This window comes from Oryx dammah, unplaced genomic scaffold, assembly GCF_014754425.2.
Source record: "Oryx dammah isolate SB20612 unplaced genomic scaffold, SCBI_Odam_1.1 HiC_scaffold_19, whole genome shotgun sequence".
In the NCBI taxonomy this organism is placed as follows: domain Eukaryota; kingdom Metazoa; phylum Chordata; class Mammalia; order Artiodactyla; family Bovidae; genus Oryx; species Oryx dammah.
Genome location: NW_024070203.1, coordinates 4,035,534 through 4,053,962, shown reverse-complemented (window position 1 = coordinate 4,053,962; position 18,429 = coordinate 4,035,534). Strand labels below are relative to the sequence as shown.

General features: G+C 43.6%; 1 protein-coding gene across 1 annotated transcript in view; it reads left to right on the top strand.

Annotated features, from left to right (window-relative positions):
* COL19A1 (collagen type XIX alpha 1 chain) overlaps nt 1-11,308 on the top strand; it is a 351,927-nt gene extending 340,619 nt beyond the window's left edge. The window contains exons 40-44 of the mRNA XM_040262167.1: nt 959-1,003; nt 1,106-1,168; nt 5,911-5,946; nt 6,082-6,126; nt 11,034-11,308. Of these exons, the coding sequence (XP_040118101.1) occupies nt 959-1,003; nt 1,106-1,168; nt 5,911-5,946; nt 6,082-6,126; nt 11,034-11,255 (411 nt within the window). The 3' untranslated portion in view covers nt 11,256-11,308. The remainder of the gene's footprint in view (nt 1-958; nt 1,004-1,105; nt 1,169-5,910; nt 5,947-6,081; nt 6,127-11,033) is intronic.
* Nucleotides 11,309-18,429: the final 7,121 nt, after the last annotated feature.

Genomic DNA, 18,429 nt, shown 5'->3' with positions numbered 1-18,429 from the left:
CACAAAAATCCCTTGCATTCCTATACACTAACAATGAGAAAACAGAAGGAGAAATTAAGGAAACAATCCCATTCACCATTGCAATGAAAAGAATAAAATACTTCAGTTCAGTTCAGTCGCTCAGTCATGTCTGACTCTCTGGGACCCCATGGACTGCAGCATTCCAGGCTTCCTTGTCCGTCACCATCTCCCAGAGCTTACTCAAACTCATGTCCATTGAGTTGGTGATGCCATCCAACCATGTCATCCTCTGTCATCCTTTTCTCCTGCTGCCTTCAATCTTTCCCAGCAGCAAGCAGGTCTTTTCCAGTGAGTCAGCTCTTCGCATCAGGTGGCCAAAGTATTGGAGTTTCAGCTTCAGCATCAGTCCTTCCAATGAATATTCAGGTCTGATTTCATTTAGGATGGACTGGTTGAATCTCCTTGCAGTCCAAGGGACTCTCAAGAGTCTTCTCCAACACCACGGTTCAAAAGCATCAGTTCTTCGGCCCTCAGCTTCCTTTATAGTCCAGCTCTCACATCCATACATGACTACTGAGAAAACCATAGCTTTGACTACATGGAATTTTATTGGCAAAGCAATGTCTCTGCTTTTTAATATGCTGTCTAGGTTGGTCATAGCTTTTCTTCCAAGGAAAAGTCATAAAATACTTAGGAATAAATTTACCTAAAGAAACAAAAGGCCAATATATAGAAAACTATAAAACACTGATGAAAGCATTTTCATAATTCTTATCCTCCCTTCCCCCATCCCCCACCACACACCCACACATGGATTGAGGGACTGCCTTCCTATCTGCACAGTGGAGTGTGGTCCACAGACTGACCAGTGGGGATGGTGCATCAGTGTAGAGCCACACCTGCAGCACAGGTGCTACACACGCAGGTGAGGAAGGAAAACACGTGGCCTTATTTAGTAATTTAGCTCCTAACATTTCCTGGTAATCTGATTCCTCAGGGGAAACCCGGAGCCCCAGGCCCCCCAGGAATTCCAGGAGAACCGGTGAGTTGCCTGTTTCTGACTTAGTGATTGTCCTTGTGTTTACCACATGCAGTTCTAATGCTTTTCTTGGCAACTAATGTTTGTCTATGGACATGTCTACAGGGGGAGAGAGGCCCTGTTGGAGATGTAGGTTTCCCTGGACCAGAAGGACCCTCAGGAAAGCCTGTAAGTCTTTTTCATTGTTTAAAATTTGCTTGTTTAAGAAAAATTCTCAGCGCTGCCTCTTTACTTGTCACCTCAGAAAGTGAGATTTGAATATAGAGTTTCTGAGGAAGTGAAAGCAGTTCTGCTGATGGCTTCTTGGGGTGTGGTTCTCCCTGAGGGCCCAGCTCCCTGTGAGTATGTCTTAAATCACCATGGGAACAGTGAGGCCTTTTATTTTAAGTGTCAGGAAATTAGACTCATTATTTCTTGGGTCTAATGTTCTCAGCGGAGTGAAAAATGAAATGGCCTGTCATATCCTGAAATATGCAGACTCGCAGATTTAACACCTGTGTGTAGAGCTACAGTAGAAAGAGGCTCTGTCTTCAGGTACCCTCCTTTATCTGTGGACTTGTTCTTACGCCTCCGTTAATTACTGCCAAACACTCACCCACTCATGTCCTAAAGGAGCTCTTGGCTACTGAGACATAATATTAATGTGACATTGTAACAGTCATTCTGATTAATTCAGTTCAAGTCAACATATACTCAGCTCATCCCTGCTATGTGCTAAGGGTGTGCTGGACCCTGAGGGAGGGGTGTATAGAGGAATAAACAGGGTGCTCTTTATAGAAGTCCCTGCTCCCTCTGCCATGGACTGGGTGGGAGTGGGCTGCTGTTAGGAGAAGGGAGGCTGAAGGTGACCAAACAGCACAGAATTCAGGGGGCTGATCAGTCCCTGTGAAACCTCAGGGTTGGGGCATCCCCTGGCCACAATCTCCCCAGAGAAGCAACATGAAAAAACAGGAAGTATATACAGTTTAGAGTCAGGGAAATCTGGGTTTGCAATATAACTCCAAGCGTTTGTGAGTCACTGAGGTCACATGACATGGTGCAATGTCCAGTGCCTGCCATGGAAGACGATCCGTTAACATTAGTCTCAATCTCTACCTCCTCTCCCCTGCCTTTTGCCAACTCCCCATCCCAGCCCCTGTAAGGCACTCTCAGATGCCATCACATTCCCAGGGAGCTTTGCAAAAAGCAATTTATTCAGTCAGTGAATGCTTCTTGAGCACCTAGGACATGCCAGGCACTGTTCTGGGTGCTTGTAGCTCCTTGGATTTATACTCTAATGTAGGGATATGAACCAGAAACAAACATACATGATTAAGGTAGAATATGATCTAAGCAGGGTGAAGCCCCAGAGTAGCATTTCAATAGGGCAGTCAAACAGCATCCAGCACTGGAGCAAACCCTGTATGGTAGGAGAGCTCAAGCCCTGGGGAGGTCAGGTAGACAGCAGGGGTGGGGACAGGGGACATTGTTTCGAGAAAAAAGAAAGGCTAGCAGAACCTTCTGTGTTGAAGGAAGGGCAGAAGGCACAAAGTCAAGAGTGAGGTGAGCTGAAGGAGAGCAGGAAAGACACGGAGGGAGAGACAGGCAGTGGCCGGACTGTGAGGAACTTCTGAGTCAGAGATGGAGTTTGGGTTTCATTTGAAGTCTGATGGAGACCCACTGGAGCATTTGTAGCAGGTAAGGTAATGACTGGACTGCATTTCAAGGACCATGCCTGGAGAGCCAACCATAGGGAGCAGGGTAGAAGCAGAAAGAACCTTGAAGAAGCATTGGCATGATGTGTCTTGAAGGCAGAGCCATCAGTACTTGCTGATGGACCAGATGTAGTGTGTGAGAAAGAGATACAGCAAAGCTGTGGTTTGGAGTCTGAGCAACCTGGTCAGTGTGGTACATCTGGTGAGGCAAGAAAGACGGGAGATGGGTGAATTTGGAAGGAAAAACCAGGAGTTGTCTGCTGTAAAATGTTCATCTTGAAGCACTAGTAGACTGCCAAGTGGAAATGTCAAGTAAGCGGTGGATATATTCTTCTGGAATTAATGGAGAGGCCAGGTCTGCAGAGACTGATTTGGGTCTTTCAACCTGAGCCTGAATGAAATGAGGTCACAGTGAACTGGGAAGAGAACAGAGCTGTTAGGAAAGGCTCTAGCTGAAGGACTGAGAAGGGGCAGCCAGTAAGAGGTGAAGAAGGCCAGGCGAAGGAGAGTTTCTGTATGTTGAGGAAGCCAAGTGTTTAAGAGAATGGAGAGGAAACCATATGGAAGAGTATCAGGGGAGCTTAAAATTCTCCCCTGGGCTTGGAAATGGGGGAGAGAGTACAGCATGGTGGTATCGTGATAAGAATGACCTGCTTGAGAACTTCCTGGTGGTCTAGTGGTGAAGAATCTGCCTGCCAGTGCAGGAGACATGGCTTCCATCCTTGATCTGGGAAGATTCCACGTGCCACAGAGCAACTAAGCCCACGCACCACGTCTACTGAGCCCACGCTGTGAGCCACAACTACTGAGCCCGCATGCCTCAGGCCCGTGCTCCACAGCAGTAGATGCCACTGCAATGAGAAGACTGTGCCCTGCTACCAGTGAACATCCACACACAGCAGCAGAGACCCATTCATAAAAGAATGGAAAGCGAAAGTCTCCCAGTCGTGTCCAGCCCTTTGCGACTATACAGTCCATGGACTTCTCCAGGCCAGAATACTGGAGTGGGTAGCCTTTCCCTTCTCCAGGGTATCTTCCCAACCCAGCGATCGAACCCAGGTCTCCCGCATTGCAGGTGGATTCTTTACCAGCTAAGCCACAAATATAAACAAAGAATGACTCTGTTGAAAAGGGGATGATACAAGAGAGTGGGCTCTGAGTCAGGAGAGAAGACTCACAAGTAGAAACTAGTCTTCACAAGGAACGGGGCAGAACCTCCTTCTTAAGAGGAGCGAGGAGCAGAAGTCAGAGTTCTCATGAGCACAGGTAGGTGGGGCTGGAGGCAGAACAGTGAGTGGGTCCCCTACTGCTGTTTTCTCCATGAAGGGTGCAAGTCATCAGTGACCATGAGGAACGGGCTGGTAATGCTGGTAACGCTTGAAGTCTCATGAGACAGGGAAATATGTGCAGGTACTTTTGGGAAGAAGGAGCCAAGTCGAGAAATACCGAGGGGTTGCTTGGGGGCTGCTGCCACAGGTGCAGGCCAGAACACCTGAGCAAGGGCCCCCTTCCTCTGCAGCCTCAGGCCACTGCTCAGAGGCAGGCGTGTGGGAGATGGACACCTGAGTTAGAAAGAAGAGTAGGGGTCTTTCAGATAAGTGAAATGAGACGGAGAAAGGTAAATCCATTGAGGTTTTTGTAAATATTTCTGAAACTGGGACCTTTCCCGCCCCCCACTGGTGATAAAGAACAAGTTAATAACCTAGAGAAAAGAGATGGGCTTTCCTGATGGCTCAGTGGTAAAGAATCTGCCTGCAATGCAGAAGACCCGGGTTTGATCCCTGGGTTGGGAAGATCCCCTGGAGGAGGGCATGACAACCCACTCCAGTGTTCTTGCCTGGAGAATCCCATGGACAGAGGAGCCTGGCGGGCTACAGTCCATAGGTTCACAAAGAGTTGGCCACGACTGAAGCAACGAAGCAGCAGTAGCGGAGAAAAGAGAACAGATGTGACAGTCACTCGTGAACTATAAAAGACAAAAAAATATCTATAAGTTTGTTCATTTTCTTGCATTGTCACCAAAAACACGAATTACACTTTCACACCAGGTTTATCTTCTCTTATTCAGATGATATGGTTGTGTCTTTCACATCCTCTCCTTAACCAGCTTTATCTTTTGCTTGTGTTTCTGGATGGCATAAATCCTTAGAACTCGATGCTTCCGGCAACATGGTCTTAGTTAAAGTGCTCTAGGTAATTCCCAGGATGTTCAGGGAGGTTGGGGGACTGGGCTGGGTTCCCGATTCAGTGTGATTACAGCAGTGAAAACACTGCTTGTCGGGAGAGCCATCCTTGTAGACTCCGTCCCAGCCCAGCAAAAGTCTCCCAGGCTTTGCAGAGGAGGGAGTCCATGCACCTGCCTGCTGCCGAGAAATCACTTCCTCACCGTGGTCTCCCTCTTCAAATCAAATCTCAGAGACAGACCTGCTGTGGGGCTCTCAATATCTGATGTGACCCTGAGTGCTTTCCTTCCTTATACCTACCAAGCCAGGGTTTCTCCTGGGCTCACAACTCTGCAAGCAGGATGAGGCTTTATTACCAACTATGGAACTGCCTTGTAGAGTTTGAGAAGCTTCCAGTTTAATAAGTAGAAACCAGTATTTAATACTCTCAGAAAGCACAATTACAGATTTCTCACTGTCCTTTCCTATTTTCCAACTGAAAAATAGCAGTTGTCTCTGGCTGACAGTTTATTTCATAGCAGGATCAGGCTCTAGCCATATTATGAAATTTCTCAAGCAGCAACAGAGGCCGTTTACTGAGAATGACCCTCTTTGGTAGGAAAATTGTTGAAAGTGAAGAGTGAATATCATATACTGGCTACCCAGCACCATGGGAAGCCTTATTTCTCAGAATGGACCTAATGGAATAAGTGAGGAAAACAACCCTGGTGACTGTTTATAGAGAGCTAGGCCTTTTCTGTTATTTTCCTAAATCCCTCGTTTTAAGGCCATTATTTATCCTTGCTTTGTGAGTAGAGAAGCTGATGCTATTAAGGTTAAATAAATTGCCTGAAGTAAATGGAACTTGTAAGTTATAGAGTCAGAATTTAAACTTGGGGCTAATTCTGTCGATTTTGTTTTCTATTTCACCACACTGCCTCACCAAAATCTCAGTGGAGATATGATACAGTCCTTGAAACTTTACCCTTTTGTTGCATTTAATTATTTCTGTTAATGCAGAATCAGAAATACTGACCATTATTTGTCTTTACAGGGAATAAATGGGAAAGATGGATTACCAGGTGTTCAGGTATGGAACATGCCATTGGAAATAAATGTTCTAATACAAAACTACATCCAGATCACCTGCCAGAATTCCTGGTGGAGTAGATTGATGAGGAATCTTGGCATGCAGTGATTTTTAGTGCTGATGTTTGTTTTTCAGGGCATCATGGGTAAGCCTGGAGAGAGAGGCCCCAAAGGAGAACGGGTATGTAAGTTCCTACTATGACTGTTAAGTCCATCTCCACAACTGCCCCATCATTTGAATTATACTGTGATATTTTTAGACCCACTAGAAATCTCTTGATATGAAAAGCCTTAGGGTGTACATGAACCAAGATCTCTGCCAGGCATAAAACAGGGCCATTCAAGGACCCAGCAGTAGGCAATATAGCAGATACACCTACCTGCTTGGTCTTTACTCACAACTATGTCTGGTTTGTGATCCCAGTTTGGAAAGCTCCTATGAGCCTCCTGTGTCAGATACATGACCCACTGTAACCATCACCCATGTGCTTTTCGCCTAGAGTAGGGTTTCTCCACCTCAGTATTGTTGACGGTTGGGGGCAATAATTCTTTGTCGTAGGTGCCCGTCCCACGCTTTGTTAAGATGTTTAGCAGCCTGCCTGGCCTCCACCCACCAGACGCTGTACCATCAGCCTCGCTCCAGAACTGTCACCTTGCATTTTCACATGCCTCCCAGAGAGCAGAGGTGTCGTTGAGACCACCCCAACCCCAGTCTGGGGGAATAATACTTGGTTGAGTAAGGGGCTGGGGTCAGAGGTAGAGAAAGACATATGGAGCTACTAGTAATGCCAGTTCTGGTGTATGCAGTTAGTGTCGTTTTGGTTGTTGATATCAGTGTTGCAACTTCATTATTTTCTCTAAGAAACCTTAACGTTTTCTGCTAGAATTGGATTTATTACTCAGCCACAGGTTCCTTGAGCATTGTTATTTAGGGGTTCTAGTGAGGGCTTGTGCGCATGTGGGTTTGCGGCGGGGGGGGCATGTTCTTAGGTACTGGTGTCTATTTTACTTATCATTACACAAATAATCTGGCTTCCCTGGTGGCTCAGTGGTAAATAATCTGCCTGCAAAGCAGGAGACCCAGGTTTGATTCCTGGGTTGGGAAGACCACTTGGAGAAGGAAATGGCAACTCACTCCAGTATTCCTGCCTGGGAAATCCCATGGACAGAGGAGCCTGGCAGGTCACATGGGGTCACAAGGGTTCCATGGGATCACAAAGAATCAGACATGACTTGATTATTGAGCCACCACCAGCACCACACAAATAATCTATGATAACTGAAGGAAATACAAAAATAGAGAAACCATAAAGAAAAAAGAAGAACGTCTACCTTAAGTCACTGCACAGAAATAAGCACTATTGATATTTTGGACCTATTTCCATCTCACTGTTATACATAAGGTAATATACACATTTGCTTAATTCATCGATGCAAGTGAGCATATACTTTTTTAAAAAATACATTCATACTGTTTGGTAAATGACTTTTTTCACCTAACATATGATGACCATCTTTCCATGTCAGTAAACCTAGATCCACATGGACCTTTTAGTGGCTATATGTTATTCCAGTATTTGAATATACCTTTTCCAAGGTATTTAGAAAATGCCTTGCCCCTTTTTCTGGAATATTTAGGTTTTTTTCTAGTTTTCATAATAAACTTACTATAATAAACATCAGTCAGTTCAGTCGCTCAGTCATGTCCGACTCTTTGCGACCCCATGAATTGCAGCACACCAGGCCTCCCTGTCCATCACCAACTCCCGGAGTTCACTCAGACTCATGTCCATCGAGTCGGTGATGCCATCCAGCCATCTCATCCTCTGTCATCCCCTCTCCTCCTGCCCCAATCCCTCCCAGGATCAGAGTCTTTTCCAATGAGTCAACTCTTCCCATGAGGTGGCCAAAGTACTAGAGTTTCAGCTTCAGCATCATTCCTTCCAAAGAACACCCAGGACTGATCTCCTTTAGAATGGACTGGTTGGATCTCCTTGTAGTCCAAGGGACTCTCAAGAGTCTTCTCCAACACCACAGTTCAAAAGCATCAATTCTTCGGCACTCAGCTTTCTTCACAGTCCAACTCTCACATCCATACATGACTACTAGAAAAACCATAGCCTTGACTAGATGGACCTTTGTTGGCAAGGTAATGTCTCTGCTTTTTAATATGCTATCTAGGTTGGTCATAACCCTCCTTCCAAGGAGCAAGTGTCTTTTAATTTCATGGCTGCAATCACCATCTGCAGTGTTTTTGGAGCCCAGAAAAATAAAGTCTGGCACCGTTTCCACTGTTTCCCCATCTATTTCCCATTAACTGATGGGACCAGATGCCATGATCTTCGTTTTCTGAATGTTGAGCTTTAAGCCAACTTTTTCACTCTCCTCTTTCACTTTCATCAAGAGGCTTTTTAGTTCCTCTTCACTTTCTGCCCTAAGGGTGGTGTCATCTGCATATCTGAGGTTATTGATATTTCTCCCGGCAGTCTTGATTCCAGCTGTGCTTCTTCCAGCCCAGCGTTTCTCATGATGTACTCTGCATATAAGTTAAATAATCAGGCTGACAATATACAGCCTTGACGTACTCCTTTTCCTATTTGGAACCAGTCTGTTGTCCCATGTCCAGTTCTAACTGTGGCTTCCTGACTTGCATATAGGTTTCTCAAGAGGCAGGTCAGGTTGTCTGGTATTCCCATCTCTTTCAGAATTTTCCACAGTTTCTTGTGATCCAGACAGTCAAAGGCTTTGGCATAGTCAATAAAGCAGAAATAAATGTTTTTCTGGAACTCTCTTGCTCTTTCGATGATCCAGCAGATGTTGGCAATTTGATCTCTGGTTCCTCTGCCTTTTCTAAAACCAGCTTGAATATCTGGAAGTTCACGGTTCACGTGTTGCTGAAGCCTGGCTTGGAGAATTTTGAGCATTACTTTACTAGCTTGTGAGATGAATGACACTGTGTGGTAGTTTGAGCATTCTTTGGCATTGCCTTTGGGATTGGAATGAAAACTGACCTTTTCTAGTCCTGTGGCCACTACTGAGTTCTCCAAATCTGCTGGCATATTGAGTGCAGCACTTTCACAGCATCATCTTTCAGGATTTGAAACAGCTCAACTGGAATTCCATCACCTCCACTAGCTTTGTTCGTAGTGATGCTTTCTAAGGCCCACGACTTCACATTCCAGGATGTCTGGCTCTAGGTGAGTGATCACACCATCGTGATTTTCTTGGTCATGAAGATCTTTTTTGTACAGTTCTTCTGTGTATTCTTGCCACCTCTTCTTAATATTTTCTGCTTCTGTTAGGTCCATACCATTTCTGTCCTTTATTGAGCCCATCTTTGCATGAAATGTTTCCTTGGTATCTCTCATTTTCTTGAAGAGATCTCTAGTCTTTCCCATTCTGTTGTTTTCTTCTATTTCTTTGCATTGATCACTGAGGAAGGCTTTCTTATCTACTCTTGCTATTCTTTGGAACTCTGCATTCAGATGCCTATATCTTTCCTTTTTTCCTTTGCTTTTCACTTCTCCTATTTTCACAGCTATTTGTAAGTCCTCCCCAGACAGCCATTTTGCTCTTTTGCATTCTTTTTCATGGGGATGATCTTAATCCCTGTCTCCTGTACAGTGTCACAAACCTCTGTCCATAGTTCATCAGGCACTCTATCTATCAGATCTAGTCCCTTAAATCTATTTCTCACTTCCACTGTATAATCATAAGGGATTTGATTTAGATCATACCTGAATGGTCCAGTGGTTTTCCCTACGTTCTCACTTGTGCCTAAATTATAAATAATTTTAATTGTGTTTATTTTGCACCTACTCAGGGTGTGCTAGGAGTTCTTCTGTTTCTTTTCTTTTCTTTTTATTTTGTCTTAGTCATCTCAGATATATTTCCAAATGTGACCCGGGTTGATATACTTGTATGAGATATATTTTTATAACTAAGGCAGTAGAATTTAAATTAGGTCCAAATGCTTTTCTTCTTTGTACATGGCTTCTTTCTATATCTCTTCATTTAGTATCAGATATATCTCAGTAACTATTCATTCATTTCATTATTTTTTAAATCAGGAAAAATAGAGTTTGGACTTTTGCAGAAGAATCACAAATAGAAGAATAACACAGTAAAATACGGGGCAGGTCAATGCACCGATCTCTCATATTCAGTGTGATCATCACCTCCTGGAGCTGTGGAACTAATATTTGAAATATGGAAACTGAAATATCTGCCAACATACATACATATTCATTCATTTATATTCCATCTCTCTCTCTCCCTCTTTCATACTCTCACATGCAAACTGATATGGTAGTAAACGCCTTTTTCTCAAAAGTCAGCATTAAAGAAACTTCTCAGATTCAAGCACATCTAATTTGTTATGGCATCTCATTCAATGAATTTTTTATAGTTCATTTACATTATTGAATAAATGATCTCAGTAATGACCTTCCACCCCGGTCACCTGCTTTGAACATTCCCCAAAGCTGTTTTTTCTCACCTTCCTCAGTCATGTCCCTTTAGGACATAGAATGTACTCACACATGTACACACCCACACACAAGTCCACACATGGGTAAAACATGAGTGCAGGAAAACACCCATGGAAACTAACAAAGACCAAACATATAGGAGAAAGCATAAAAAGAATAAAGTACCTGATTTAGGAGAGATTTTGAGCGTCCTGAAGCTTTTCCAAATGGAAGCCCTCAGTGATGAAATCTTCTCAGCCCTCTTCCTCTGTCATCACAAAGGAGACCCAGGCCTGAAGTGGCGGCGCCACTGTAGACTTTCAGAAATGTCATCACTCTGGACTGACAACCGGGTGCAAGTAAGCTCATCGCTGACTTTGAACTAGTGCTTTCTGAGTGCCAATGCCTCTCTAAGCACTCTAGTGAGTTAACTCACTTCTCAGCATCATCTATTCGGTGGATACTGCTAATAGCCCCCCTTTAGGGAAAGGAAGCAGGGTGCAGGGAGTTTAATCCACTTACCAAAGGCTCCACAGCTAACACATGCCAGTATGAATCCAGAACCTTTGCTAACATGGTTCTAGAAGAGATCATTCTAATTCATTTTTTCCCTTAACAGGGTGATCAGGGAATCCCAGGAGACCGAGGCCCACAAGGTGAACAAGGAAAACCAGGCCTTCAAGGGATCAAGGGGGCCATTGGTCCTGTGGGGCCCCCAGGAAACAAGGGCTCCCCAGGATCCCCTGGGCACCAGGGCCCTCCAGGCATCCCCGGCCTCCCTGGCTCCCCGGTAAGTGGGCAGAGAGCTCCTGGAGCTCCTGGCTGGGACTGCAAGTCATAAACCTTTCCAGATAAAGTGAACCTAAGCTGGCCTCTACAAGCGCAGCAATCTGGTTATTTATTTCAAGTGATGTGCTGGGTCCCACACTGAGTACTCACTGAACATTCCCTCTTTAGATCCTCACAACTAACCTGAGAGGACAGGTGACCTCTCCTTCCACGTTGACAAATGCAGAAGCCGAACTTTGACCTGTCCAGGGTCACAGTGATCTAGGGGTCAGACAGACCCAGCTCTGACCAACTCTAGGGCCTTGCCCTCAAATACAATCGATGATGCCCCCTTGCACTACACAGAAAACACACATCTATTTATGTTAAAACTCCATTTTGTTGACTGTCAGAATCTGCCCTGAGTGGTGCTTTTTTTTTTTTTTTAAATTTATTTATTTATTTTTAATTTTTACTTTACAATTCTGTATTGGTTTTGGCTGAGTGGTGCTTTGAAGTGGAAACCCATTGGCCCAAGAGATTATCTGGCTAAGGAGGCCCGTGTCTTTATAAGCATCCTCAGGAGGTGGTGGGTGGCCATCCTGCAGAGGAACTGAATCAGAGTATGCCCTCGTCAGGAAGAAAGGGGGGTGGTCCTAGTGTGAGGCCAGAGGATGAAGGACATGCTGTCCCCTGATAAATAGCTAAGTCCAGAGATTGGGCTGAACTGGGCATTCCTACCATACTCCGTTTCACCCACTCTTGCTATGCTCTGCTTGAATCAAGCCTATGCAGTGAACTCTCAATGCTCTGCCAATATGTGGTATTAGATGCATTCATTCAAACAGTGAAAATAAAATGTTCTGAAATTAGAACTATTCTGTTCCACAGAAGCTATCACTCTGTGTGAACCCATCATATTGTCTTTAAAGCCACACATGTATCCCCGGATAGTAACCACCAGATACAAAGAAGAGTAACAACATACTCTGAAGCCTTAACCACTGTGAAAAATGATAGCCCCTTTGGAGCTTGTATACACCCGTGGTGGATTCATGTCAATGTATGGCAAAACCAATACAGTATTGTAAAGTAAAATAAAGTAAAAATAAAATTTTTAAAAAAATAAATAAAAATTAAAATAAAAAAATAAAAATTAAAAAAAAATAAAATAAAACTATCAAGGTACTGAAATAAAACATTACTATTATAAATGTTAGGTTCTTGGTCAAATTCATGTAGATTTATTTGTAAAGGGGTTAAAAAGTCAAGTGGCATCATCTACCTGCTTCCCTTTACCAGACTCTACAGCATTTTCTATCAAGAAAATTTCAGACTTCCAGTGATCCGTCAGTTAAGGGTCCACCTGCCAAATGCAGGAAACACTGGTTTAATCCCTGGTCCGGGAAGATCCCACATTCCACGAAGCAAACAAACCCATGCACCACAACTTGTGACCGTGTGCCACAGCTGCTGAAGCCTGTCTACCCTAGAGCCCGTGCTCTGCAGCAAGAGAAGCTACCAGTGAGAAGCCCGAGCACTGCAACTCGGGAGCAGTCCCCCGTCGCCACAAATAGAGAAAGGCCATGCAGAGCCGTAAATGTTTTTGGCGTATGGCCAAAAATAAATAAATAAAAATGTTAAAAAGAAAAGAAAATTGCTTAATACAGGTTTAGTTGCAGTGTGTAAATTGCAAAATACACTTGACCATGAAGTGGGTAAAACTCAATAAGCTTTAGCTCATGAATGAAACATGTTAAAGAATCAGCCCAGTTAGAGTGTTCATCCTTTGAAGACGCATAATAGAATCGGTTAAATATTGATTTTACCAGTATCCAGGGATTATTACAAAGGACAAAACTATTTTGCTAGATCAATGGATCTCTACAGACATTTCCAGCATGCATGCCAACCCACTGCTTCTGTTCTTTATTCCTTTGTGCTAGGTTCTGTATTTTTTTTCTATTTTTACTTTATTTTACTTTACCATTCTGTATTGGTTTTGCCATACATTGACATGTTTAACAGACCTTTTTTTCCCTCTTCTTTAGGCTGATGTGGTTTCATTTGAAGAAATAAAGAAGTATATTAATCAAGAGGTTCTGAGGATTTTTGAAGGTGAGATTTGCTCAGTACACATTTCTGCATTATCCCTGCTTCCTCCTCCCCCTCTGCTGTTGACGGTCTCTCCAGCAATGTTTTTCCAAAGATGCTGTGCACCACCGCCTTGAGAGATGACCTGTCCTAGGATGGGGCAGCTCAGATAGGAGCTTCTTACTCACGTGGAGCTAAGTTTGCCTCCTTGTAAGTTCCCTCCTTATTCCTGGTCTGTAGCCACCACGGGGAAAGGACCTTCTCTTCACACGCCAGCCCTCTGAGTGAGCACCCACAGCACCCCTCCTTAATCCTCTCCTCCACGGAGCATGTCCGGTTCCCCCACACCATCGCCCTGGAGGAACAGCCCTCATTCCCCAGAAGTATTGTGACCAGGGAGAGGACAGTGTCTAGGGATCTAGACCAGGCTCAGTGAACAATGGCCACCAGCCCTGTTTACCTGCCTCTCGTTGCTGTTACAGCCACAAGCTAAGAAGCGCTTTTACCTTTTTGGCAGGTGGAAGGAGATGTTTGCTTGCGTGCTAAGTCACTTCGGTCATGTCCGACTCTTTGCAACCCTATGGACTGTAGCCTGCCAAGCTCCTCTCTCCATGGGATTTCCCAGGAGTGGGTTGCCATTATCTCCTCCAGCGATCTTCCCAACCCAGGGATCACCTGTGTCTCTTTTGTCTTCCGCATTGGCAGGCAGGTTCTTCACCACTAGTGCCACCTGGGAAGCCCATGGAAGGAGGATACATTTCTAAATGTTTTTTTAAATCAAAATAATATTTCATGACATGCGGAATGATCAGAAATTCAAATCTGTGTCCATAAATAGTGTCAGAGGAGTGCAGTCACACTCGTTTCTTTATGTATTTTCTCTGCTCGCTTTCATGCTGGACAGCAGGGTTAAGTATATGACAGGGACTGTGTAGCCTGCCAAGCTTCAAATATTTACTTTGTGACCCTTCTCCAAGAAAGCTTTCTGACCCCTGATTTAGACACTTCAATAATGCAGTCTAAGATAGTGTTCCTTAAAAAAAAAAAAAAAAGTATCTGTATCACACTGTTGATTCATTTTGACTTTTAAGTGAGCTAACAACCCTCCATCCACCTTATAGAAACTTTAAAAAAATTGAATGTTTCTCATGCTTTGTGTTCATTTTTTAAATGTAACTGTGTGATTTTTGTCTATTTTTACTCAACTTCAAGTGATACTCATGCATACATGTTCCAACCTGAAAATATCTTTTGGAATCTTGTCTCATTGTAGGGCAGGTTGCCTGACCCTCATAACTTTGTGTCATCTCTAAATTTCATAGGCATGTCATAATTTTTGATAGAAATGTTGAGTTAAAAGGATTAGGTCTGAACACCATTGAGTTCCTCTTGCCCATTAGTAAAGCATTTATTTAATCTATTTTACCAAGCTCTGAATCCAAATAGTTGTCTTAAAATCTAATCCACATTTCTTTATTTACAAGGATATTACTTAATTTTGTCAAATGATTTGCAAAAGTCAGTATCATTCCCCTAAACTGTGAGCTTAATAAGGTAGGAAGTGTCTTTAGAAAATAAATCCTCATCGGTTCATGATTCCTGCTTCTTTTGCACAGCATCCCTTCTTTGCTAAGCTAAAAATGCACTGTTGAATTTTCCAGGGAGTAAGATTACAAGATACCCCAAGTTCATCTTAAGGCTTTCACTGCCAGCATGGAGCTACTTTCTCCAGGAAGCCTGATTATTTTAAGCAGAAATTAGTAGGACAGAACAAAATGTCAGCACTTGAGTGGACATCATTTTATTTCATGTGAGCACTAGAGAGAGAGCAGAGTAGCCCAGGGACTTAGGTCGCTTCAGTGACAAAATATTAAAAAAAAAAAAAAAGTTTTTTTCAAAGGTCATGAATTCATGCTGCTGATTTCATCTTGCTCTCTACTAAGTATCTTTATCTTGCTCTGACCTGATAGTTTTTAATACAATTATCCACTCTTTTTTTTTCTTTTGAGTTACGAATTTTCTCCTTGTAATTTTAACATTGCCCTTATATATTAGAATCTCCTTTTTTCTTTTTTGACTTTGGAATCAAGCATCATGAAATAGGCTCAAAACTTTGCAATCCAAACATTCCCCCACAACAAGCATCCCTCAAACATCTGAAAAGCAAGAAGACATCTCAAGCTCTCATGGAAACAGTGAAAAATAATAGAGGCAGAAGCAGGACCAGGTAATTTTCAGGATTCAATGCAAAAGGAAAATGCAAATGCATTGTTCAAAAATTATTAAGAAATTATAAGAAAGCAACAGCAGAACATTAGACCAAGCAGAGGCAACCTTCTGAGGGTGGAAGGTAGCACATCTGTAAAGTCAGCCTCGAAGTTAGGACACCTGAGACCTCAGGTAACATCTGCATCTTTAATAGCCCCGAACCTTGAGAAGGGGAAGCTCCTGGTGGCTCAGACAGTAAAGAATCTACCTGCAATCCAGGAGACCTGAGTTCAATCCCTGGGTCAGAAAGATTCCCTGGAGAAGGGAATGGCAACCCACTCCAGTATTCTTGCCTAGGGAATCCCTTGGACAGAGGAGCCTGGTGAGCTACAGTCCATGGGGTCACAAAGAGCCAGACACGACTGAGCACACCACACTCACACACGTTAGTATCATCCTGTTCTCTTCTTTTAATATACCCACAATGAGGGATGTTAATTTATATGTGTATTTGTATACATGGTCTATCCAGTCAGCAAAAACAAGACCTGGAGCTGACTGTGGCTCACACCATGAGCCCTTATTGCAAAGTTTGGCTTAAATTGAAGAAAGTAGGGAAAACCACTAGACCACTCAGGTATGACCTATATCAAATCCCTTATGGTTATACAGTGGAGGTAATGAATAAATACAAAGGATTAGATCTGGTAGACAGAGTGCCTGAAAAACCGTGGACAGAGGTTCATAACATTGTACAGGAGGTGGTGACCAAAACCATCCCAAAGGAAAAGAAATGCAAGAAGGCAAAGTGGTTATCTGAGAAGGCCTGAAAATAGCTGAAGAACGAATAAAAGTGAAAGGCAAAGGAGAAAAGGAAAGATATACCCAACTGGATGCAGAGTTCCAGAGAACAGCAAGGAGAGACAGGAAAGCCTTCTTAAGTGAGCAATGCAATGAAATAGAGGAAAGCAATAGAATGTGAAAGACTAGAGGTCTCCTCAAGAAAATTAGAGAGATCAATGCTACATGCAAGAATGGGCATGAGGAAGGACAGAAACCGTAAGAACCTAACAGAAGTAGAAGATATTAAGAGGAGGTGGCAAGAATGCACAGAAGAACTGTACAAAAGAGGTCTTAGTGACCTGCATAACCATGAAGATGTGATAACTCACCCAGAGCCAGACATCTGGGAGTGCAGAGTCAAGAAACATCACAATGAAGAAAGCTAATGGAGGCGATGGAGTTCCAGCTGAGTTATTTCAAAACTTAAAAGATGAAGCTGTTCAAGTGCTGCACTCAATATATCAGCAAATTTGGAAAACTCAGCAGTGGCCACAGGACTGGAAAAGGTAAGTTTACATTCCAATCCCAAAGAAAGGCAATGCCAAAGAATCTTCAAACTACTATACAGTTGTGCTCATGTGACATGCTAGCAAGGTAATTGGAGAAGGCAATGGCACCCCACTCCAGTACTCTTGCCTGGAAAATCCCATGGATGGAGGAGCCTGGTAGGCTGCAGTCCATGGGGTCGCTAAGAGTCAGACACGACTGAGCGACTTCCCTTTCACTTTTCATTTTCACGCATTGGAGAAGGAAATGGCAACCCACTCCAGTGTTCTTGCCTGGAGAATCCCATGGATGGGGGAGCCTGGTGGGCTTCTGTCTATGGGGTCGCACAGAGTCGGACACAACTGAAACGACTTAGCAGCAGCAGCAGCAGCAGCAAGATAATGCTCAAAATCCTTCAAGCTTGGCTTCAACAATACATGAACTGAGAACTTCCAGGTGTACAAGCTGGATTCAGAAAAGGCAGAGGAACCAGGGATCAAGTTGCCAATATCCATTGGATCATAGGAAAAGCATGAGAATGCCAAAAAAGCATCTGCCTCAGTGACTACAGTAAAGCCTTTGTGTGGGTCACAACAAACTGGAAAGTTCTTGAAGACAAGACTACCTTACTTGCTTCCTGAGGAACTTGTATAAAGGAGAGGAAGCAACAGTTAGAACTGGACATGGAACAATGGACTGGTTCCAAATTGGGAAAGGAGAACATCAAGTCTGTAGATTGTCACCCTGCTTATTTAACTTATTTGCAGAGTACATCACATGAAATGCTGGGCTGGATGACTCACAAGCTGGAATCAAGATTGCCAGGAGAAATATCAACAACCTCAGAGAAGCAGATGATGACCACTCTAGTGGCAGAAAGCAAATAGGAACTAAAGTCTCTTGATGAAGTGAAAGAGGAGAGTGAAAAGGCTTGCTTAGATTTCAGCGTTCAAAAAATAAGATCATGGCATCCAGTCCCATCACTTCATGGCAAGTAGATGGGGAAACAATGGAAACAGTAACAGATTTTATTTTCTTGGGCTCCAAAATCACTGCTTACTCCTTGGAAGAAAAGTTATGACCAACCTAGACAGCATATTAAAAAGCAGAGACATTACTTTGTCAACAAAGGTCCGTCTAGTCAAGGCTATGGTTTTTTCAGTGGTCATGTATGGATGTGATAGCTGGACTATAAAGAAAGCTGAGCACTGAAGAACTGATGCTTTTGAACTGTGGTGTTGGAGAAGACTCTTGAGAGTCCCTTGGACTTCAAGGAGATCCAACCAGTCCATCCTAAAGGATATCAGTCTTGGGTATTCATTGGAAGGACTGATGTTGAAGCTGAAACTCCAACATTTTGGCCACCTGATGCTAAGAGCTGACTCATTTCAAAAGACCCTGATGCTGGGAAAGATTGAGAGAAGGAGGAGAAGGGGATGACAGAAGATGAGATGATTAGATTGCATCACTGACTCAATGGACATGAGTTTGGATAAACTCCGGGAGTTGGTGATGGACAGGGAGGCCTGGTGTGCTGTGGTTCATGGGGTCACAAAGAGCTGGACATGACTGAGTGACTGAACTGAACTGAAAATCACTGCAGACAGTGACTGCAG